General features: G+C 47.2%; 1 protein-coding gene across 3 annotated transcripts in view; it reads right to left on the reverse strand.

The window, feature by feature from the left end:
• Positions 1-25936, reverse strand: part of SPTBN2 (spectrin beta, non-erythrocytic 2) — a 264500-nt gene that overhangs the window by 62771 nt on the left and 175793 nt on the right. Inside the window, exons 3-4 of one of the 3 annotated variants that reach the window (XM_040410084.1) lie at positions 25082-25095; positions 5286-5382 (exon numbers count right to left, since the gene is read on the reverse strand). The exons of 1 other annotated variant lie outside the window; for it this stretch is intronic. In XM_040410084.1, coding sequence (XP_040266018.1) covers positions 5286-5382; positions 25082-25095 — 111 coding nt within the window. Of the gene's footprint in view, positions 1-5285; positions 5728-25081; positions 25096-25936 lie in introns of those variants that run through there. One more of the 3 variants, XM_040410083.1, reaches the window with a different exon arrangement.

Genomic DNA, 25936 nt, shown 5'->3' on the forward strand with positions numbered 1-25936 from the left:
AATAATCATCCACCACGTGCTCATTCCACCATTAGATTACGGAACGGACAGAATTGTGAGCATTATCTGCCATCAGACAGGTGCAGGCAGTACTAGATTGTGCCATGCTCGGGCAGGTCATCCGCCCATCGTTGATCGGCGCTCGCTTGCAGTGGCCTATTACACTTGCTGATGCAAAGTATATGGGAGAGGAACAATTGTTACCCATTTAGTTGCACTGATTACCGGCAGCACATGTCTGACCACACAGCGAGAGCGGAGCCGATAATCGAGCATCTTTCACCCCAATGAATGAAGGTTTTCTCGGCAGGATCACACAAGCCAAGTATCAGGAATAAGCTGCTGGGGGTCAGGCAGTGTAATAGGCCTTGTAACGGTGACGCCCTATAGATTTATAAATGTTATCAACAGTGTTTTTAGATATTAACCGAACTCTTACAACGAAGATGACGCCAGGTGCCCGGGGCTCGGTTTATACCAGCTCTTTGTCATCTTATTTACAGACCAAACAATGGCCATGCATATGTAAGTAAATCAGCAAGCCTCGGCTATTGTCCTCCATGAGACAAGCCAGCAGGTGTAAAATACACACAAACTGGCTGAGGACCAGAAGACGACGTCACAGGCTTTACTTACATACCCTAACATTGTACAAGTAGAGGGGAGGTCTATATGGTTATTGCCGGCCCTGCGCCAAGTCGGTGCAGTAGGTAAGTGTGTTCAGACCCACCCAAGCCCCAGGCGGCAGGATCCTGGTTGTAGACTGCCACAGCAGAGGTAACAGACAATACACAAGGTCGAGCCGTCATGTTCCTGATGAAAATCCCTGTATCAAAGGCTAATTACACAGTACAGATGAAGAGCATTCAGGAACAGAGTCACAGAGTCTGCACGGGCTGAGGTCATGGATCTGAATGGGAAGTATATCAAAGGGGAAGAAGGGAGTTGCAGATGACGCAGGGGCAGACATGACAAATACGAATCATAAGGTGCCTACCACTGGCTGGACGACAGATGTGACAGCTGCCGGACCCTTTAGGCCCCATGCACACAAGTGTAATTGTTTTGTGGTCCGCTGGACAAGTATAGCACACGGATCGTCCGCAAAAAGATAGACTTTGTCTGCAAAACGCGGTCCACAGACCCACTGAAAACAGAGGGTCCGCAAATAAAATGCAAACGGCACACTGACCGATCCACGATTTGCAGACTGCAAAGGGCATACAGTCGTATATATGGGGCCTTATCCGAATAAACTGACATCAATGTCACAAAAATGTTACCAAACCAGAGACTATAAAACCTGTCCGTAATGGTATCCAGGCAAGGTGGATGAATGGTCACGTGTGGTGGTGCCCCCCATCTACCAGGGTGAGGCAAACGCCAACAGCCTTCTCCTACGACTCCATGAACATGCACGTTTGGGTGGGCTGAGCACCATCTGCCAACAAACCCAATCCTTGCTGCCACCTTCACTGCCCTGTACCCATTAGATTGTCAGCACACCCGGCCACTGTTACACAAGACTAAGATCAGCAACAGGCGTTTCTACAAACTCATCGCTGATAATTGGTCCAAGTAAAAGGACCTTCTTTTTTTTTTAGGTTTGGCAGAATTTTATTCTACAGGACCCTGAATATGCTGGAAAGCACCATGAAGACCTAAAGGGGTTGGAAACATGATTTAGAAATGACCCATATGTCAGCGAGCCCCGATGCTCCCATTCTGATGACTTCCGGCCCCCCACCAGTCTTTCCTTCCTGGTGTCCCTGCATTTCAGGACATGACCCCGGCCCATGCGGTGACCTCAGGCACTGATTGGCTGAGAGGTCATTTCCTGCACTGACCCAGGAAGTAGGGACCGGGGGGGGGGGGATCGGTAACCTAACCTATGGAATGGGAGTGCTCGTGAGCAGTATGCGACTTGTTTTCACAGAGACCTGAGCCCAGACAACCCCTTTAAAGGGATTCTGTCACCAGGATAACGCCATAGCCATATTTATATGTGCCCATCAGTCTCCATGCAGTGTTTAAAATGATCCCACTGTTACTGCTCTGTGTGTGTTAGATTTTTATAAAAACCGATCTTATTGATATGTAAATCATCTCTGTCAGGAGCCCAAGGGGTTGTCCCACGATCTCCTGGAGCCCAGCCGCGCCCATCGATCCGGAGCCCAGCACCGCCTACCACTTAATTTATTCACTCCACTATCCCTGATGTCAGTTCTTCTCAGTGCCGTAATCTCGCGCAGAGGGAGCCGGCGCATGCGGTTGACTCGTCGAAGCCGATGCCAGTAGTCCGCACGGGCGCAGACTACAGTGTCCACTGAGACTACGGCACTGAGAAGAAATGACGTCAGGGATAGTGGAGTGAATAAATTAAGTGGTAGGCGGTGCTGGGCTCCAGATCGATGGGCGCGGCTGGGCTCCAGGAGATCGTGGGACAACCCCTTGGGCTCCTGACCAAGGTAATTTACATATCAATAAGATTAATTTTTATAAAAATCTAAGGCTACTTTCACACTAGCGTTGTTTAAATCCGGCGTTCAATTCCGACACCGGAACTGCCCGCCGGATCCAGAAAAACGCGTGAAAACGGATTACATTTGAATCCTGATCAGGATTTTGATCACAATGAAAAAAATGCATTGGAAAAAATGGATCCGCCATTTATGGACTTTAACTTTTTTTTTAAAAAAATTCGGGTTTAACATGCAAAAGCCGGATCCAGTTTGATTGAACACACGGCGCCGGCTCCAGCGTTAATGCAAGTCAATGGGAAAAAGACCGGATCCGGCGTTCAGTCAAAGTGTTCAGGATTTTTGGCCGGAGGTAAAAATACAGCATGCTACGGTTTTCTGAAAAGCCTGATCAGTCAAAAAGACTGAACTGAAGACATCCTGATGCATCCTGAACGGATTGTGCTCCATTCAGAATGCATTAGGATAAAACTGATCAGTTCTTTTCCGCATTTGAGCCCCTAGGACGGAACTCAGCGCCGGAAAAGAAAAACGCGAGTGTGAAAGTACCCTAACACACACAGAGAAGTAACAGTGGGATCATTTTAAACACAGAAAGGAGACTGATGGGCACATATAAATATTGATATGGGGTAAATCCTGGAGACAGAATCCCTTTAATCCTTCCCTAATCACGATTACAAAATTCAAGTTAAAGGGGTTTTCCAGGCTCCTGATACTGATGACCTATCCTCAGGACAGGTCATCAATATCTTATTGGTGAGGGTCCACAACCCGGCACCCCCTTGATTGGCTGATCCCTAACAGTACCATTCCAAGTGTAGTGGCCATGCTGGGTTACTGCAACTGGTCTACCATTGGCGTGGATGCCGGCTGTGCTGCAGTTACCCATCACGGCCACTACACTTTGAACGGCGCTGTGCTTCCTGTGCGATTCAAGAGCTCCCGGTAGTTCTAGCGCCGGAGGCTGCAGGGATCCGCTGATCAGTGGGGGTAGAGAGTGTCAGACCCTCACTGATCGGATATTTATGACCTACCAGGAAAACCCCTTTAATTCTTTAGATGGCGGAATACATTTGATGAAGTTCAGCCATTGATATTGGTAGAGACTTCCAGTGATCTCATGTGAATAGTGGGGCGCCCTGATGGTAGACGCTGTCAGGAAGTATTGGGCATGTTGGATGTCTGGCAGCAACTCATCCCCCTCTGAAATCATCATGAACCAGTCTGATGATGGCACACACGTTTATGGGGGAGCTGGTTGTCAGAATACGTATGACCTCTATATCTCTATGGAAAGGACCGGCAAATTATCAGAGGTCATTGCCTCCAGTCCACAGACACAGCAGTAAGACAGCTTACATGTGCAAACAACACGCATAGAGGTCAAGGGGTCATCTGTGATGGGCATGTCACAGGGGACATACCTCATTAAAATGCCCCCCCATGAAGCCCTGATGCTTTGATATACAGTCCTCTTAGGGCACTTTCACACTAGCGTTAAAGTTTGCCGGTATTCAGTTCCGTCCTAGGGGCTCAATACCGGAAAAAAACGCTTCAGTTTTATCCCAATGCATTCTGAATGGAGAGCAATCTGTTCAGGAAGCATCAGGACATCTTCAGTTCAGTCCCGCTTACGTATTTGGTTGGAGAAAATACCGCAGCACGCTGCCAAAAATCCGGAACACTTCCATTGAAATGTATTAATGCCGGATCCGGTACCAAGTGTTCTGGAACACCGGATCCGGTTTCCCGGTCTGCGCATGCACTGACATGGAGGTATACCATTGTCAGGTAAGTACGTGACATTGAGCTATACCATTGTCAGGTAAGTACGTGACATGGAGCTATACCATTGTCAGGTAAGTACGTGACATTGAGCTATACCATTGTCAGGTAAGTACGTGACATGGAGGTATACCATTGTCAGGTAAGTACGTGACATGGAGGTATACCATTGTCAGGTAAGTACGTGACATGGAGGTATACCATTGTCAGGTAAGTACGTGACATGGAGCTATACCATTGTCAGGTAAGTACGTGAGATGGAGCTATACCATTGTCAGGTAAGTACGTGAGATGGAGCTATACCATTGTCAGGTAAGTACGTGAGATGGAGCTATACCATTGTCAGGTAAGTACGTGAGATGGAGCTATACCATTGTCAGGTAAGTACGTGAGATGGAGGTATACCATTGTCAGGTAAGTACGTGAGATGGAGGTATACCATTGTCAGGTAAGTACGTGAGATGGAGGTATACCATTGTCAGGTAAGTACGTGAGATGGAGGTATACCATTGTCAGGTAAGTACGTGAGATGGAGGTATACCATTGTCAGGTAAGTACGTGAGATGGAGGTATACCATTGTCAGGTAAGTACGTGAGATGGAGGTATACCATTGTCAGGTAAGTACGTGAGATGGAGGTATACCATTGTCAGGTAAGTACATGACATGGAGGTATAAACTATCAGGTAAGTACATGACATGGAGGTATAACTATCAGGTAAGTACATGACATGGGGACACCTATCAGGTAAGTACATGACATGGAGGTATAACTATCAGGTAAGTACATGACATGGGGACACCTATCAGGTAAGTACATGACATGGGGACACCTATCAGGTAAGTACATGACATGGGGGACACCTATCAGGTAAGTACGTGACATGGGGGACACCTATCAGGTAAGTACATATCAGGATCCCAGCAGCACACGCTGATAGTTACAGATTAGGGTGGCGGCCAGCAGGCGGCGCTGTGCCGGGAGCGCTTATAGAGCCGGGATGTGGCGCCTTCTCACCTTGGAGCTGTTTGAATCTTCCCTCCAGCACGTTGGCGTACTGCACGGAGTTGACGAAGGCTGCGGGCGAGAGCAGCGGAGAGGAGGGCCGCGGCGCCTCCATGTACCCGGGCTCAAACTGGAACATGGTCCCGGCTTGTCAGCACACCGAGCGTAGAGCCAAGTCACAGGAGGCGACCCTCCATGGGCGGCTGGAGCGTGCGGGGGCAGGCGTGATCAGCGCTGTCGCCTCACTGTCGCGATATAGTCCAGGGTGGCCAGGTGGAGGCGCGGGGCATCTGTAGTCCCGGGACGCGCGGCTCGGACTGCACCTTCCCCGCGCAGAAGCCTGAAAAGCTCGGATTTCAGGAATTCCTGAGATTCCTGCCTCTGGGAGATGGGCTTTCCCGCTGCTGCTCTTCCTGGACCTTGATCTGATTACAAGGCTCGGGCAGGTTGTAGTGAAGGCTGGGGTGGAGAGAGCACTACAAGGGGCAGGTTGGGTGGAACCACTGGGAAAGGTGTGCCGGGGGAGGAGAAAGAATGTGGTACAGTCCTGGATGGTGAGAGCTGGCCTGTGGTGTGCTGAGTGTACAAGGTGTGTCCCCTCCCGGACGTGTGCCACAGGCAGGCTGTCCCCGACACAGCATAGAAGTACTAGCGGCCGGGCGCATGGGAGCATCCAGGGGCTCCAAAACTCTGTCTCCTGGGTGTACAATATTCAGACAGCACTCCAGTTATTGATATCAGAGTGAGAGGGCTGCTGGGGCAGTATATTGTGCTGCACTGTGGTATCTGGTTCTGCTGGGGCAGTATATTGTGCTGCACTGTGGTATCTGGTTCTGCTGGGGCAGTATATTGTGCCGCACTGTGGTATCTGGTTCTGCTGGGCACGCTGTGGTATTTGGTTCTGCTGGGGCAGTATATTGTGCTGCACTGTGGTATCTGGTTCTGCTGGGGCAGTATATTGTGCTGCACTGTGGTATCTGGTTCTGCTGGGGCAGTATATTGTGCTGCACTGTGGTATCTGGTTCTGCTGGGGCAGTATATTGTGCTGCACTGTGGTATCTGGTTCTGCTGGGGCAGTATATTGTGCTGCACTGTGGTATCTGGTTCTGCTGGGGCAGTATATTGTGCTGCACTGTGGTATCTGGTTCTGCTGGGGCAGTATATTGTGCTGTGGTATCTGGTTCTGCTGGGGCAGTATATTGTGCTGTGGTATCTGGTTCTGCTGGGGCAGTATATTGTGCTGTGGTATCTGGTTCTGCTGGGGCAGTATATTGTGCTGTAGTATCTGGTTCTGCTGGGGCAGTATATTGTGCTGTGGTATCTGGTTCTGCTGGGGCAGTATATTGTGCTGTGGTATCTGGTTCTGCTGGGGCAGTATATTGTGCTGCACTGTGGTATCTGGTTCTGCTGGGGCAGTATATTGTGCTGCGCTGTGGTATTTGGTTCTGCTGGGGCGGTATTCTGTGGTATTTAGTTCTGCTGGGGCAGTATATTGTGCTGCACTGTGGTATCTGGTTCTGCTGGGGCAGTATATTGTGCTGTGGTATCTGGTTCTGCTGGGGCAGTATATTGTGCTGCACTGTGGTATCTGGTTCTGCAGGGGCAGTATATTGTGCTGCACTGTGGTATTTGGTTCTGCTGGAGCAGTATATTGTGCTGCACTGTGGTATCTGGTTCTGCTGGGGCAGTATTCTGTGCTGCGCTGTGGTATTTGGTTCTGCTGGGGCAGTATATTGTGCTGCACTGTGGTATCTGGTTCTGCTGGGGCAGTATATTGTGCTGCACTGTGGTATTTGGTTCTGCTGGGGCAGTATCTTGTGCTGCACTGTGGTATCTGGTTCTGCTGGGGCAGTATATTGTGCTGCACTGTGGTATCTGGTTCTGCTGGGGCAGTATATTGTGCTGTGGTATCTGGTTCTGCTGGGGCAGTATATTGTGCTGTGGTATCTGGTTCTGCTGGGGCAGTATATTGTGCTGCACTGTGGTATCTGGTTCTGCTGGGGCATTATATTGTGCTGCACTGTGGTATCTGGTTCTGCTGGGGCAGTATATTGTGCTGTGGTATCTGGTTCTGCTAGGGCAGTATATTGTGCTGCACTGTGGTATCTGGTTCTGCTGGGGCAGTATATTGTGCTGCACTGTGGTATTTGGTTCTGCTGGGGCGGTATTCTGTGGTATTTAGTTCTGCTGGGGCAGTATATTGTGCTGCACTGTGGTATCTGGTTCTGCTGGGGCAGTATTCTGTGCTGCGCTGTGGTATTTGGTTCTGCTGGGGCAGTATATTGTGCTGCACTGTGGTATCTGGTTCTGCTGCGGCAGTATATTGTGCTGCACTGTGGTATTTGGTTCTGCTGGGGCAGTATATTGTGCTGCACTGTGGTATTTGGTTCTGCTGGGGCAGTATATTGTGCTGCACTGTGGTATTTGGTTCTGCTGGGGCAGTATATTGTGCTGCACTGTGGTATTTGGTTCTGCTGGAGCAGTATATTGTGCTGCACTGTGGTATCTGGTTCTGCTGGGGCAGTATATTGTGCTGCACTGTGGTATCAGGTTCTGCTGGGGCAGTATATTGTGCTGCACTGTGGTATGTGGTTCTGCAGGGGCATTATATTGTGCTTCACTGTGGTATTTGGTTCTGCTGGAGCAGTATATTGTGCTGCACTGTGGTATTTGGTTCTGCTGGGGCAGTATATTGTGCTGCGCTGTGGTATCAGGTTCTGCTGGGGCAGTATATTGTGCTGCACTGTGGTATGTGGTTCTGCAGGGGCAGTATATTGTGCTGCACTGTGGTATCTGGTTCTGCTGGGGCAGTATATTGTGCTGTGGTATCTGGTTCTGCTGGGGCAGTATAATGTGCTGTGGTATCTGGTTCTGCTGGGGCAGTATATTGTGCTGCACTGTGGTATTTGGTTCTGCTGGGGCAGTATATTGTGCTGCACTGTGGTATTTGGTTCTGCTGGAGCAGTATATTGTGCTGCACTGTGGTATCTGGTTCTGCTGGGGCAGTATTCTGTGCTGCGCTGTGGTATTTGGTTCTGCTGGGGCAGTATATTGTGCTGCACTGTGGTATCTGGTTCTGCTGGGGCAGTATATTGTGCTGTGGTATCTGGTTCTGCTGGGGCAGTATATTGTGCTGTGGTATCTGGTTCTGCTGGGGCAGTATATTGTGCTGCACTGTGGTATCTGGTTCTGCTGGGGCAGTATATTGTGCTGCACTGTGGTATCTGGTTCTGCTGGGGCAGTATATTGTGCTGCACTGTGGCATCTGGTTCTGCTGGGGCAGTATATTGTGCTGCACTGTGGTATTTGGTTCTGCTGGGGCGGTATTCTGTGGTATTTAGTTCTGCTGGGGCAGTATATTGTGCTGCACTGTGGTATCTGGTTCTGCTGGGGCAGTATTCTGTGCTGCGCTGTGGTATTTGGTTCTGCTGGGGCAGTATATTGTGCTGCACTGTGGTATCTGGTTCTGCTGGGGCAGTATATTGTGCTGCACTGTGGTATTTGGTTCTGCTGGGGCAGTATATTGTGCTGCACTGTGGTATTTGGTTCTGCTGGGGCAGTATATTGTGCTGCACTGTGGTATTTGGTTCTGCTGGAGCAGTATATTGTGCTGCACTGTGGTATCTGGTTCTGCTGGGGCAGTATATTGTGCTGCACTGTGGTATCTGGTTCTGCTGGGGCAGTATATTGTGCTGCACTGTGGTATTTGGTTCTGCTGGGGCAGTATATTGTGCTGCACTGTGGTATTTGGTTCTGCTGGGGCAGTATATTGTGCTGCACTGTGGTATCTGGTTCTGCTGGGGCAGTATAATGTGCTGTGGTATCTGGTTCTGCTGGGGCAGTATATTGTGCTGCACTGTGGTATCTGGTTCTGCTGGGGGAGTATATTGTGCTGCACTGTGGTATCTGGTTCTGCTGGGGCAGTATATTGTGCTGCACTGTGGTATTTGGTTCTGCTGGGGCAGTATATTGTGCTGCACTGTGGTATCTGGTTCTGCTGGGGCAGTATAATGTGCTGTGGTATCTGGTTCTGCTGGGGCAGTATATTGTGCTGCACTGTGGTATCAGGTTCTGCTGGGGCAGTATATTGTGCTGCACTGTGGTATGTGGTTCTGCAGGGGCAGTATATTGTGCTTCACTGTGGTATTTGGTTCTGCTGGAGCAGTATATTGTGCTGCACTGTGGTATTTGGTTCTGCTGGGGCAGTATATTGTGCTGCGCTGTGGTATCAGGTTCTGCTGGGGCAGTATATTGTGCTGCACTGTGGTATGTGGTTCTGCAGGGGCAGTATATTGTGCTGCACTGTGGTATCTGGTTCTGCTGGGGCAGTATATTGTGCTGCACTGTGGTATTTGGTTCTGCTGGGGCAGTATATTGTGCTGCACTGTGGTATCTGGTTCTGCTGGGGGAGTATATTGTGCTGCACTGTGGTATCTGGTTCTGCTGGGGGAGTATATTGTGCTGCACTGTGGTATCTGGTTCTGCTGGGGCAGTATATTGTGCTGCACTGTGGTATTTGGTTCTGCTGGAGCAGTATATTGTGCTGCACTGTGGTATCTGGTTCTGCTGGGGCAGTATATTGTGCTGCACTGTGGTATCTGGTTCTGCTGGGGGAGTATATTGTGCTGCACTGTGGTATCTGGATCTGCTGGGGCAGTATATTGTGCTGCACTGTGGTATTTGGTTCTGCTGGAGCAGTATATTGTGCTGCACTGTGGTATCTGGTTCTGCTGGGGCAGTATATTGTGCTGCACTGTGGTATCTGGTTCTGCTGGGGCAGTATATTGTGCTGCACTGTGGTATTTGGTTCTGCTGGGGCAGTATATTGTGCCGCACTGTGGTATTTGGTTCTGCTGGGGCAGTATATTGTGCTGCACTGTGGTATCTGGTTCTGCTGGGGCAGTATATTGTGCTGCGCTGTGGTATTTCTAGCCCCACCTACTCCTATTGTCCCTGCCTATTTGTAGCTTGTGTTGCCCCTCCTGTTAATTTGGACTCTCCTACAGCTTAGGGCCACTTTAGTTTTTTCCCAGGGCCACTTTAAGGCCCGTTTCAGACGAGCGGGGCCCTCTCTGCAGACTCGCAGCGCAGCTCCTATCCTGACCTCCCAGCACTGCTGGTGTCACATAGGATTATATTGATTTATAATGCTATGTAACCCTTACAGTTCTGGAATGTATTGGATAACAGTGACAGCATTATGTCAGTGTTATACAATACATTCCACGCCTCTAAGGGTTACATAGCATCATAAATCAGTATAATGCTTTGTGACCCCGGCAGTGCTGGAAGGTCAGGATGGAAGCTGCGCTGCGAGTCTGCAGCGAGGCACCCGCTCGTCTGAAAGGGGCCTAAAGGGGTTAGGCAATTGTAAAAATGCCCCCCACAATGCCCTAGCCCCTCCTATAGATCATGCTCCCCGGCACCCCCTGCACGGCCGCTGCTGCATCTCCCCGTCGCGTGGATTGTCTGCCGATTGGGGATGCAGCCAATAGTTGGCCTGTTATTGGCTACACCCCCCGTCAGCAGATGTTTCGATCCACGCAATGGGGAGATGCAACGGCGGCCGTGCAGGGGGTGCCGGGGAGCATGATCTATAGGAGGGGCCCGGGTATTTTTACAGTTAGATAACCCCTTTAAGTTCCCAGTCCTCCCCTGGTTGCCACCACTCTGGCCAGCTAGCTGCAGATCATTTATGTTTCATATGGGGATCTTTTGGCTTTGCAGGGGCGGAGGGTGAAGAATTGGGCAGATTTATTAGATCCTGCACCTCAGTGTAGCCAGAGCAACGGTGATTGTGGCGTTACACATGGATAGCGGTGTCTGCATATTTAACGCAACCCTTTTTTCCCCTAAATGTTAGCTGGACGCTGGAGGTATTAAATATGTTTGTTTTGCTTTGTTGTTTGGTCACTTATTTATTACCATTCATGTGTCTGGATGGTGTGAACAGACGTCTCCCATCCCCCGCTGCATTCAGATCCCCGGACTGGGACTCTCCAGCTTGCCACTCATCCCACATCCAAAAGCAAACAGACCCTTTGTCCTGCAATTGTTGAGCAATTTAGCATGTCTCAAACAATCCCGCACAAACACGGGGTGAGGGGCAGCCATGTCCTTGGCTAGCTTTCACTGGTGCCAGGACTAGGCTGAGCTTTGCAGTGGATTAGAATGAGCGTAAGGGAGACGTATGACGATCAATAATGGTCCGTCAGCTAAGGCTACTTTCACACTCGCGTTTTGTGCGGATCCGTCATGGACGGATCCGTTCAGATAATACAGCCGCATGCATCTGTTCAGAACGGATCCGTTTGTATTATCTTTAACATAGCCAAGATCCATCTTGAACACCATTGAAAGTCAATGGAGGACGGATCCGTTTTCTATTGTCAGTGGAAATGGATCCGTCCCCATTGACTTACATTGTGTGTCAGGACGGATCCATTTGGCTCAGTTTCGTCAGACTGACAGTAAAATGCAGCAAGCAGCGTTTTGGTGTCCGCCTCCAGAGCGGAATGGAGACTGAACGGAGGCAAACTGATGATGCATTCTGAACGGATCCTTAGCCATTCAGAATGCATTAGGGCAAAACTGATCCGTTTTGGACCGCGTATGAGAGCCCTGAACGGATCTCACAAACGGAAAGCCAAAACGTCAGTGTGAAAGTAGCCTAAGACGCTCCTTTCATCTGACGAGCCTAGAGAGAGACGAAGATTACATGTCAGCCTCCGTGCGAGGCTAATATACTTGCCTATGCCGACCTCATGCCTAGGCTACATCTGTGTCTGCATACAATGGCAAACACTCATGAGTCCGCGTTTCACACATCACAAGTCCACCTGGAGCAGGGGGAGGCAACCCCCGGCACTCCAGCTGTTGAGAAACTACAACTCCCAGCATGCATAATTGCTCTGCTCTTCTAAGAACTCACATAGAAATGAATGGAGCATGCTGGGAATTGTAGTTTCACAACAGCTGGAGTGCCGAGGTTGCTGATCCTTGACCTAGAGCTTTCCTATTAACCCCTTCAGGACCTTGGGATTTACCTTTTTTTTTTTTTTTTTACACGTTTATTCCCTGCCTTCCTGAAGCCGTAACTTTTTTATTTTTCTGTTTATATAGCCGTAGGAGGGCTTTTAATTATAAATTTTTTTGCGGAACAATCTGTTCTTTCTAATGGCACCATTTACTACTTAATACAATGTAGTGGGAAGCTGGTAAAAAGTTCCAAATGGTATGGAGTTGTAAAAAACCCTGAATTCCACAACAGTTTTAGGCCTCCTGCACGCCCTGTGGCCATGCTGCAGGTCCGCGATCCGCCCGTTCCGCAAAAAGACAGGACATGTTCTATCTTTTTGCGGAACGGAAGTACGGGACGAAACCCCACGGAAGCACTCCGTAGGGTTGCGTTCCTCACCATTCCGGATTTGCAGACCCATTGAAATGAATGGGTCTGCATCCGTGATGCGGAATGCACACTGAACGGTGCCTGTGTATTGCGGATCCGCAATACGGCAACGGGACGCCTACGGTCGTGTGTAGGAGGCCTTATGGGTTTTGTTTTCATGGTGTTCCCTATGCAGTGAAACTGACTTGTCCTATGCATTGTCTGGGTCAGTACGATTCCAATCATACCATATTTATATGGTTTTTCTCGTCTTTAATACTGAAAAAAAAAAATACTTTAGCAATGGGGGGGAAAAAATTCTACTCAAGTATTACTTCCAGATTTTTTTTTATAGTTATGTCTTTGGAGCTCATCTGGAGCGTGTATGAATTTTTTATCAATTTGATTACATTTTTTGGGGGGAGGTGAAGTAGCAAAAAACAGTAAATCAGCGATATTTCTAATTTATTTTTATTTTTTTCCATTACACAGTTCGCTGTATGGGATAAATAATTTTTAGAATGAATTATTATGGGAATTTTTGGATGCGGTGATGCTTATATTTAATTTTTTTTTATAGTTTATTTTGGGGGAACAAACAGGATAATAAAAAAAAATTAAATTTTTTTTTTTTAGGCCCCAAGGGCCAAACAACTTGCAGTCATCACTCTGCCCCTTCTATTTATCAATGCATTTAATTCCATTGATGAATAGAAGACTGTGTATTCCAATGTAGTGCTAAAGCCATTGGAGCCCCCAGTAGGCTCCGGCCTTTCATAACGAACAAACGGCCCCCCCAATCGCTCTGTGGGATAGCCATTCCCGGTCTGGAAGAGCAGCACTTATGGGTTTTGCTCTCTCAGATGCTGTGGTCACATTTGACCACGGTATTTGAGGGGTTAAACGCCTGTCATTGGCATTATAGCCGATTGCAGACATTAGCCCCGTGTGTCTGCTGTATGTATTGACTCATGCTGTGTGTATATATACAGCAGCTGTTCAGAAAGGGTTAAATGGATTTTTTTATTTATTTACTGATTATCTATCCTCATCAGTATCTGATCAGGACCCCCGCCGTTTAGCTGTTCCTAGGCCAGTGACGACACGTTCGTCGGTCAAGTGGCCTAGGAGCAGATCATTCCCATAGAAGTGAATGGGGCTGAGGAGCGCCGCTGCCTTCTCAAAACAGCAGAATGGCAGGGGTCCCTGGTGTTGGACCCCCACCGATTTAGATACTGATTACCTATCCTGAGGATAGGTCATCAGCAGGGATGAGCAAATTTTATGTTATGAAATTAGTTTGCGCTTCGTTTGGTGGTAAAAGCAGAATTACGTTATAGATTCGGATACCACGGACCGTAACGCAATTCTATGACGGAATTCCTTTAGAGGCATTCTGTTATTCATTCCGTCATAATAGAAGTCTATGGCCTGCATAACAGTAACGGGACGGATCCGTTTTGCAGCCCATAGACTTCTATTATGACGGAATTCCTAGTCTAAAGGCATTCCGTCATAGAATTGCGTTATCTGTGGTAACAGAATCCATAACGCAGTTCTGCTTTTACCACCAAACGAATTTCAAAATATCCCTAGTCATCAGTAAAAAATAAAATCTCAGAATGCATTTAAGGTACATTTGTTTTTACAATTTAATTTATATAAAATAGGGAGATTATCACCTACAGTACGTGGGGGGGGCAGCAGCCCCCCCCTAATTCTGGTGCAGGAGCGAGTCCAGAACCTCAGCTGCACAAGTTCTCTGGAATGCCCTACCCCAAGAAATTAGGTTAAATCACAATATACACAGCTTTAGGCGCTCCCTAAAAACACATCTTTTAAGGTGGCCTAATACATCCCCTGATCTAACTCCTCTCCATATGTAGCCCATTTATCATTTTCTGAACCTGATCCTCCACTGCATCCATGCACCCGGAAGCGCTACAGATATCGGCTGCTGACCGGCTCATGCAGCTTTATATCTACTCTCCTATTTTCCCAAGATGACTGGACCATTGTACAAAACAAGCACCTTTACCTTTTTTGTCACCCCTTCTCCTCATAGATTGTAAGCTCTTGTGAGCAGGGCCCTCATTCAATCCTCTTGCTGTAATTATTGACTTGTCTGTTGCTATTAGGGCTGCAGTAAACTTATTTTAGTAATCGAGTATTCTATCAATAAGTTTTTATGAGTAATCTAATAAGTTGAAATTAATAGACTGTTTTCCCTTATAAAAACTCATAAGACCCCCTGCCAGTCCCCAACACACCTGTGTCCCCCCTTGTGCCATCATGATGTGTCCCCCCTTGTGCCATCATGATGTGTCCCCCCTTGTGCCATCATGATGTGTCCCCCCTTGTGCCATCATGATGTGTCCCCCCCCCTTGTGCCATCATGATGTGTCCTCCCCCCTTGTGCCATCATGATGTGTCCTCCCCCCTTGTGCCATCATGATGTGTCCTCCCCCCTTGTGCCATCATGATGTGTCCTCCCCCCTTGTGCCATCATGATGTGTCCTCCCCCCTTGTGCCATCATGATGTGTCCTCCCCCCTTGTGCCATCATGATGTGTCCTCCCCCCTTGTGCCATCATGATGTGTCCTCCCCCCTTGTGCCATCATGATGTGTCCTCCCCCCCTTGTGCCATCATGATGTGTCCTCCCCCCTTGTGCCATCATGATGTGTCCTCCCCCCTTGTGCCATCATGATGTGTCCTCCCCCCCTTGTGCCATCATGATGTGTCCTCCCCCCCCTTGTGCCATCATGATGTGTCCTCCCCCCCTTGTGCCATCATGATGTGTCCTCCCCCCCTTGTGCCATCATGATGTGTCCTCCCCCCCTTGTGCCATCATGATGTGTCCTCCCCCCCTTGTGCCATCATGTGTCGTCCCCCCCTTGTGCCATCATGTGTCGTCCCCCCCTTGTGCCATCATGTGTCGTCCCCCCCTTGTGCCATCATGTGTCGTCCCCCCCTTGTGCCATCATGTGTCGTCCCCCCCTTGTGCCATCATGTGTCGTCCCCCCCTTGTGCCATCATGTGTCGTCCCCCCCTTGTGCCATCATGTGTCGTCCCCCCCTTGTGCTATCATGTGTGTCTTTCCTCCCCCTTGTGCCATCAGCTCTGCTGCCCTGCTCTGCTCCTCCTGACACCCGTATTGCCCAGCGTCATTGGTTGCTATGACGCTGTGCACTCCGGGCGCCCGGCCTTAGTCGTGCCCCCACCCCCTCGGTTTCACCAACTTACCTTTCCAGCAGACACTCCATCGTTCCGCGCTGCTCTGCACCTGACGTCACACAGCGTGTCAGGTCATGGAGTGTATACGTCAGGAGGTCAGTGCAGCGCGGGACCATGGACGTGCTGTGATGTGTCCGGAGGCCCCCTGCTGGAAAGGTGAGTATTCCAAGTGCAACTGGAGACCACGGAGCGGGAGTAATAGCAAGCGCTTCACTCCCGCTCCGTGGTCACATGACACAAACGAATCTTTGATGCGAAAAATTAGCATCAAGGACTTTTTTGTGTCGAATTACTCTATTTAATCGAGTAATCGATTCAGCCCTAGTTGCTATGTTATTTGACTGTTTGTACATGAACCACCTGAACTGTAATGTGCTGCGGAATATGTTGGCGCTATATAAATAAAGATTATTATAAGGGGGTTACTCAGACTTTTTCATGCGTCGGTCCCAGATATATCACTTTTGATGTTGTGTTCGTCACAGTGCACAATGGCATCGGGAGGCGAAGGCAAATTGGAATTCAGTGTAGACCGATCTTATCGTCTTTACATTCTGTTATAGGTATAGGATGTAATCTTCCACATACTGTAAATTATGAGAATAAAACTCTGCTGACTCCTGTCTATCTATGATTAATATGAAAATAGGTACCACAGGTTATATGATCTGTATTATATTGTTCTGTAGTAGCTAGGACATATAAAGGCTTACACGCTCCTAGGAGCAGCCATTATTGAGAAGGAAGCGTTCCTTCCCGACAGTTGACTGCTCGTTAAGAGAAGGCGAAGTTCTGTACAAGCAGCGATCTACGCAGTATGGATGAGGGATTGCTCACCTTCCTGCAGCAGCAGATTGCAATCTGCTGCTCAGAAACAATAATTTAGGTGCCTGCACGAATGACAGGATCACCCGATGAATGAGCGCTTCACTTGTTCATCAGGTGATCAGTTGCACCTTTACACAGGCAGATTGTCGGGAACGAGCGTTCACAGATGCCAATGCAATTGAGTTGTCTCTGATCACAGATTCTGCCTCCGGATATCTGCGGTGTTAAACAGGCGCCCGTCGGGTATGGGGCCCACTCACCTCCTGGACATGTACAGCAGATGTTGGGCATGGGTTAACTCTTAGGCCCCTTTCACATGGGCGAGAATTCTGCGCGGGTGCAATGCGTGAGGTGAACGCATTACACCCGCACAGAATCCGGACCCCTTTACTTCAATGGGGCTGTGCACATGAGCTGTGATTTTCACGCATCACTTGTGTGTTGTGTGAAAATCGCAGCATGGTTTTTTTTTTGTGTTTGTGTGTTTTTCACACAATGCAGGCCCCATAGAAGTGAATAGGGCTGTGTGAAAATTGCAAGCAAGTGCGGATGTGGTGCGATTTTCACACATGGTTGCTAGGTGACGATCGGGACCCGATCTGTATTATTTTCCCTTATAACCGAAAATAATAGCATTCTTAAAGAGGACCTTTCACCTTGAAAAATATTGTGAACTAAGTATGCTGACATGGAGAGCAGCGCCCGGGGATCTCACTGCACTTACTATTACCCCTAGGCGCCGCTCTGTTCTCCCGTTATGCCCTCCGGTATCTTCACTCACTAAGTTATAGTAGGCGGTGTCTTCCCTTGTCCTGTGGGCGTCTCCTTCTCCCAGGCTGTAGCGCTGGCCAATCGCAGCGCACAGCTCACAGCCTGGGAGGTTTTTTTTCTCCCAGGCTGTGAGCTGCGCGCTGCGATTGGCCAGCGCTACAGCCTAGGAGAAGGAGACGCCCACAGAACAAGGGCAGACACCGCCTACTATAACTTACAGAGCGAAAATACCGGAGGACATAACGGGAGAAAACGGAGCGGCGCCCAGGGATAATAGTTAGTGCAGTGAGATCCCCAGGTGCCGCTCTCCATGGCAGCATACTTAGTTCACAATGTTTTTCAAGGTGAAAGGTCCTCTTTAATACAGAATGCTTAGTAAAATGTCCATTGAGGGGTTAAAAATAATAAACAAATTTAACTCACCCCATCCACTTGATGGACCATGTGATGAGCGCAGTGACATCATCAAAGGTCCTTTAGCCAGGTCCTGTAGAAAGAAGAGGAGAACCGCTACGCGACCAAGTGGATGGGGTGAGTTTAATTTATTTATTATTTTTAACCCCTCAATGGACATTTTACTATGCCTTCTGTATTAAGAATGCTATTATTTTCCCTTATAACCATGTTATAAGGGAAAATAATAAAATCTACAGAACACCTAACCCGAACTTCTGTGAAGAAGTTTGGGTACTAAACATGGCCATTTTTCTCACGCGAGTGCAAAACGCTTTGCACTCGCGTGGAAAAATCGCACATTTTCCCGCAATGCACCCGCATCTTGTCCGGCCCTCACACGCGATGCCCGTGTGAAAGAGGCCTTAGACCAGCGGTCCCCAACCGCCGGGCCCTGGAAGATGGTTTGCCGGGCAGCAGCGATCAGGGCAGTCTTTAACGCTGTACTAATGAAGCGCTTCCATTATGGAAGCGCTTCATTAGTACAGAAGGATTTGTACTCGCCGCTTCCTGGTCCACGGCTCGGCTATCGGCTGCGCACAGCGTGAGGTCGCTCTGTGACCTCACACTGTGCGCCGCTATACACAGCCGACAGCAGAATGAAGAGAATCGCGATGGTGACCAGGAGCAGGAGAGGTAAGTGTTTTTTTTTTATTTTATTTGCACTGGGGGCTGACATGGGGGGCTTATAGCTGACATAAGGGGCTGATGGCTGTCATAAGGGCTTATGGCTGACATAGGGGGCTGATAGATGGCTAAAGGTTTGGGGGTTGATCTGAGCCATTGGGGGTCTGACCTGAGGTGTAATGAAAAATATTTTTTTCTTATTGTTCTCCTCTAAAACCTAGGTGCATCTTATAGGGCGAAACATACGGTACAGTGCAGCAGAGACCATAGTCAGTTTATATAGTCGTTATATATTTTAATATGCACCTTGTGTTTTGTTATGTGCGTGAATCAGTCAGCGCCGCCAACCCAAGCCCCCCCCCCCCCCCCCCCCCCCCCCTCCCGATCCCTGGGAAAATGTCTTGCATGAAACTGGTCCTTGGTGCAAAAAAGGTTGGGGACCACTGCCTTAGACAGTATAATTAAATCTGTTCCATTATTTGTAGAGAACTCAGTGGAAAATTTGCATGTGATTGTAGAAATATACAGTCTGCTCCTAAATATTTCTTACCCAGGTCCTGGTCATACTACGTACACGACAGAGGGCTAAGGCCTGCACTTGTACTGAGGCCTGTCCTTGGGTTTCTTTAGCTATTTTAATGAGTATTTTAATAGCAACAACCTGACACATCCGGCTTAGCCTTGAATGTCCCTGGATATGTAGAGTATGGGTCAGGGTAATGCTTTAGTAATATTTTACATACCAGTCATAGTTTCAGCTGGATTTTCAGGCTTTACTTCACATTTTGTATGTTTTGTGTCTGAAGATGTTTTCTCGATAACCCACATTGTAAAGCTCTCACAGGAAACAGAATATGGATTTCTCACCAAGAAAGCAGAAGATATGTGTTGTAGCCACCTAGCAAGTAAAATGCTTCTAGGTGAACGTCACATTCCCTGATAAGGACCCTAGTTCTTGTTAGTTCTTCATGTATGTGAAGCATGTCCGTGCGTCCTTCAAAATCCCTCAGCTAAAATTTCTTTGAAACAATCCCGTTAGTGACTGAATGCGTGGGTTCACATCACGTTTTATGTATTGGGGTACTTTCACACTAATGTTTTAGTTTTCCGGTATTGAGTTCTGTCATAGGGGCTCAATATCGGAGAAAAACGCTTCAGTTTTGTCCCCATTCATTGTCAATCGGGACAAAACTGAACAGAAAGGAATGCTCCAAAATGCATTCCGTTTGGTTGTGTTCTCATACCGGAGAGCAAACCGCAGCATGCTGTGGTTTTCTTTCTGTCATGGGATGCGGAGCAAGACGGATCCGTCATAACCCACAATGCAAGTCAATGGGGACGGATCCGTTTAACTCTGACACAATAGAAAACGGATCTGTCCCCCCATTGACTTTCAGTGGAGTTCATGACGGATCCGTCTTGGCTATGTTAAAGATAATACAACCGGAGGGGGGGGGGGGGTTGTGTTGGTTAGATAAATTCCAATGAAAAAAATGCCTGGTGATAAAACACACAATACGGGCAAAAATGCAACAAACTAAGCGCTAAGCAAGTCAGGCGTCAACTATGTGGCAGCACCCTAAACCAGTTATTGTTCTCTTCAGTTCTAATGATTTAGTGTAAATGTGTGCATGTAATTCTACACATTTTAAAGGGAACCTTGGAAAAGCTGTGTGTGATAGTATAGTCGCTGAGTTTATAGAGCACAGACCGTTTTGAAGAGGTATTGTGTATATAAGGCTTTTAGCCACAAACATACTCATAGATGCATTTTTATACAAAAAATATATAGATAAATATATATATGTTTTGATGTAAAATGTATTAAGGCACCCATGAGTGGTGGGTGGCATGTTACCCGATGTCTACTTTACAGAAAATATATATCGGTATGGGTATATAAAGTATTATTTTTTTTAATGCTATAATTCGGGATTGTTCGTGTTTGCCAGAAGTGAGGCTCTTCCAGGTCCTCCCGGTTTAGAGTTAGGCCTCATGCACACGGCCGTTCCGTGCATTTGGGACCGCAATTGCGGTCCCCAATGCACGGGCAACATCCGTGCAGCAGGCCGGACCCATTCAACTTGAATGGGTCCGTGGTCTGTCCGCACCACAAAAAAATATGACATTCATATTTATTTGTGGTGCGGAACAACGGAAATAAACACCATGTGCAGCACGGTAGCTCAGTGGTTAGTACTGGTGCCTTGCAGCACTGGGTTCGAATCCCACCAAGGACAACATCTGCATGGAGTTTGTATGTTCTCCCCAGGTTTGTGTGGGTTTCCTCCGGGTACTCCAGTTTCCTCCCACACTCCAAAGACCTACTGATAGGGACCTTAGATTGTGAGCCCCATTGGGGACAGTTGGATGCTAATGTCTGTCAAGCACTGCAGAATATAGTAGCGCTATATAAGTGCTTCCGGTGTTCCGCTCCATGAATCCGTTCCGCATCTCTGGAATTGCGGACCCATTCAAGTGGAGGACTTGATAGGGATACTTGATCAGGGTGAGGTTCCGGACGGGGCCACCCCTTGCGGGGCATGGACCCCGTGTTAGGTCACTAGGTCAAGTAGGGTGTAATAGGAACAGTCTCTCTTCCTGGAGGTCTCCCCACCACTAAGACTGATGACCTAAGAACCTGATGCCTGCACTACTGTTTGGACATCCGGTACCCAGAAGCGCGCAGGGAGAGTGACCATCTTCTTTACCGATATTCCATATCTATCAACTAAACCGGTAAGACCATTCCGTGTCTTTACATAGCATCCCGACCGTACCAGCATTTGTTTATCGGACTTGGATTCAGAGACCTTATGCCCTGGGCTGTATGCAGGGGTATTTGTAAGGGGTATTTTAACTCCTGGCTATGGGAGTACTTTTTGAATACAGGGTGGGCCATTTATATGGATACACCTTAATAAAAATGGGAATGGTTGGTGATATTGAGTCCTGTTTGTGGCACATTAGTATATGTGAGGGGGGAAACTTTTCAAGATGCATGGTGGCCATTTTGAATCCAACTTTTGTTTTTTAAATAGGAAGAGGGTCATGTGACACATCAAACTTATTGGGAATTTCACAAGAAAAACAATGGTGTGCTTGGTTTTAACGTAACTTTATTTTTTCATGAGTTATTTACAAGTTTCTGACCACTTATAAAATGTGTTCAATGTGCTGCCCATTGTGTTGGATTGTCAATGCAACCCTCTTCTCCCACTCTTCACACACTGATAGCAACACCGCAGGAGAAATGCTAGCACAGGCTTCCAGTATCCGTAGTTTCAGGTGCTGCACATCTCGTATCATCTGAAGGCAATCGTCTATGCTGTGAAGATACGAGATGTGCAGCACCTGAAACTACGGATAGTGGAAGCCTGTGCTAGCATTTCTCCTGCGGTGTTGCTATCAGTGTGTGAAGAGTGGGAGAAGAGGGTTGCATTGACAATCCAACACAATGGGCAGCACATTGAACACATTTTATAAGTGGTCAGAAACTTGTAAATAACTCATGAAAGAATAAAGTTACGTTAAAACCAAGCACACCATTGTTTTTCTTGTGAAATTCCCAATAAGTTTGATGTGTCACATGACCCTCTTCCTATTGAAAAAACTAAAGTTGGATTCAAAATGGCCAACTTCAAAATGGCCGCCATGGTCACCACCCATCTTGAAAAGTTTCCCCCCTCACATATACTAATGTGCCACAAACAGGAAGTTAATATCACCAACCATTCCCATTTTATTAACCACCTCCGGACCGCTGTACGCAGCGACGCGTCCTGGAGGTGGTTGATTGATTCCGACTGGACGCGCCGGCGCGTCCTCTCGCGAGACGCGAGATTTCCTGTGAACGCACGCACACAGGAACGCGCGCTCACAGGGACGGAAGGTAAGAGAGTGGATCTCCAGCCTGCCAGCGGCGATCGTTCGCTGGCAGGCTGGAGATGTGATTTTTTTAACCCCTAACAGGTATATTAGACGCTGTTTTGATAACAGCGTCCAATATACCTGCTACCTGGTCCTCTGGTGGTCCCCTTTGTTTGGATCGACCACCAGAGGACACAGGCAGCTCAGTAATATGTAGCACCACTACACTACACCCCCCCCCCCGTCACTTATTAACCCCTTATTCACCCTTGATCACCCCTGATCACCCCATATAGACTCCCTGATCACCCCCCTGTCATTGATCACCCCCCTGTAAAGCTCCATTTAGACGTCCGCATGATTTTTACGGATCCACTGATCGATGGATCGGATCCGCAAAACGCACACGGACGTCTGAATGGAGCCTTACAGGGGCGTGATCAATGACTGTGGTGATCACCCCATATAGACTCCCTGATCACCCCCCTGTCATTGATTACCCCCCTGTCATTGATCACACCCCTGTAAAGCTCCATTCAGACGTCCGCATGATTTTTACAGATCCACTGATAGATGGATCGGATCCGCAAAACGCACACGGACGTCTGAATGGAGCCTTACAGGGGCGTGATCAATGACTGTGGTGATCACCCCATATAGACTCTCTGATCACCCCCCTGTAAAGCTCCATTCAGACATTTTTTGGGCCCAAGTTAGCGGAAATTATATATTTTTTTCTTACAAAGTCTCATATTCCACTAACTTGTGTCAAAAAATTAAATCTCACATGAACTCATCATACCCCTCACGGAATCCAAATGTGTAAAAATTTTTAGACATTTATATTCCAGACTTCTTCTCACGCTTTAGGGCCCCTAGAATGCCAGGGCAGTATAAATACCCCACATGTGACCCCATTTCGGAAAGAAGACACCCCAAGGTATTCCGTGAGGGGCATATTGAGTCCATGAAAGATTGAAATTTTTGTCCCAAGTTAGCGGAAAGGGAGACTTTGTGAGAAAATAAAAAAAATTAATTTCTGCTAACTTGTGCCCAAAAAAATAAATTTCTATGAACTCGCCATGCCCCTCATTGAATACCTTGAGGTGTCTTCTTTCCAAAATGGGGTCACATGTGGGGTATTTATACTGCCCTGGCATTCTAGGGGCCCCAAAGCGTGAGAAGAAGTCTGGTATCCAAATGTCTAAAAATGCCCTCCTAAAAGGAATTTGGGCCCCTTTGCCCACCTAGGCTGCAAAAAAGTGTCACACATGTGGTATCTCCGTATTCAGGAGAAGTTGGGGAATGTGTTTTGGGGTGTCATTTTACATATACCCATGCTAGGTGAGATAAATATCTTGGTCAAATGCCAACTTTGTATAAAAAAAATGGGAAAAGTTGTCTTTTGCCGAGATATTTCTCTCACCCAGCATGAGTATATGTAAAATGACACCCCAAAACACATTCCCCAACTTCTCCTGAATACGGAGATACCAGATGTGTGACACTTTTTTGCAGCCTAGGTGGGCAAAGGGGCCCACATTCCAAAGAGCACCTTTCGGATTTCACTGGCCATTTTTTACAGAATTTGATTTCAAACTCCTTACCACACATTTGGGCCCCTAGAATGCCAGGGCAGTATAACTACCCCACAAGTGACCCCATTTTGGAAAGAAGACACCCCAAGGTATTCGCTGATGAGCATAGTGAGTTCATGGAAGTTTTTATTTTTTGTCACAAGTTAGTGGAATATGAGACTTTGTAAGAAAAAAAAAATCATAATTTTCCGCTAACTTGTGACAAAAAGCAAAAAGTTCTATGAACTCACTATGCCCATCAGCGAATACCTTAGGGTGTCTACTTTCCGAAATGGGGTCATTTGTGGGGTGTTTGTACTGTCTGGGCATTGTAGAACCTCAGGAAACATGACAGGTGCTCAGAAAGTCAGAGCTGCTTCAAAAAGCGGAAATTCACATTTTTGTACCATAGTTTGTAAACGCTATAGCTTTTACCCAAACCATTTTTTTTTTATCAAAAACATGTAGAACAATAAATTTAGAGCAAAATTTATATATGGATGTCTTTTTTTTGCAAAATTTTACAACTGAAAGTGAAAAATGTCGTCATTTTTTTGCAAAAAAATCGTTAAATTTCGATTAATAACAAAAAAAGTAAAAATGGCAGCAGCAATGAAATACCACCAAATGAAAGCTCTATTAGTGAGAAGAAAAGGAGGTAAAATTCATTTGGGTGGTAAGTTGCATGACCGAGTAATAAACTGTGAAAGTAGTGTAGGTCAGAAGTGTAAAAAGTGGCCTGGTCTTTCAGGGTGTTTAAGCCATAGGGGCTGAGGTGGTTAAGGTGTATCCATATAAATGGCCCACCCTGTATATTAAAAGTTAAGTTTTACTATGTTACTGCTCCCCTTCTTTTTGATTTTGTAGACTACTCTTGAGCAGTATCCAGGGAGAGGTGTATACGCACTTATCATCCCTGGTGAGACAATTCTGGAAGACCTGACCTTGGTCATGTAGAGCCACACTTCTGTTCCTCCGTTGTGGTATGTTGCTTCAGAGTACTATCTGCAAGTGGCTATTAGAGACTAATCCAGAGATGTCATCAGGGAATTCACTGCACAAAGTCCATGTCCTCTGTGGGGTGTTTTTCTGGTGACAATTGGGCAATCCCATCACCCTCAGTTTAGCTGCAAGAGGGTCCACGTTCCTGTCCATAGGTCTCACTGTGACAGAATCACTCAGTAATTTAATTTAGGATTTGGACGGGTAAATGAATGCAATCCTAGCTCGGCAAAGATGAATTTAAAGCAAGGTCTAAATGTATATTTCAGGTTGATCTTCTTGGACGAACAGCTTATAATGCAATAGCCCAATACTTTTTAAGTGGCTACGAATGAGAGCTTTGCTTTCAGATGTGACTAAAGTGTCAGAAATACAGAAAGGTAGAGATGTTTAATGAGGATTATATTCTTGTGATTAGGAGGGTTTAAATGTTCTTATGTTCTAAGCTGCCACAGGAAATATTTTAGATATTTGGGGTATTAATTAGCTTTCTAAGAAGATTTCAGCAGAATGTGCTGTGTGAGATTACAGAATTGCGATCCTCTTCCATTATGAAATGATTCTTGGGGTTAGTAAATGAGTACAATATGTTGGGTGCTGTCATGATATAAAACACCTGCTTCTTGCTTTGACTGGAGCAAACCAAACCATAGTTATTTTATAGTAAAGGTAGCAAATTGGCCTAGGTAGGGATAGCCTGCATATCTATCATGATCTCAGAGGATTATCACTTTTGAGCTTGGATTTTGGACTGATTTCATTGTCTGTTCTGAGTGAAGTCTTATTGAGTGGCTTATCTTTTCCTAGATTGTCTCGCATGAATGGTTGAATGTGTCTGGAGACCATGCAGTAGTCATGTCCCTGAGGTTCGTGAGTACAGGCACAAAGATAAAGATAGGGAATATTAGTTCAG

This window comes from Bufo bufo, chromosome 10 (genome assembly GCF_905171765.1).
Source record: "Bufo bufo chromosome 10, aBufBuf1.1, whole genome shotgun sequence".
NCBI lineage: Eukaryota > Metazoa > Chordata > Amphibia > Anura > Bufonidae > Bufo > Bufo bufo.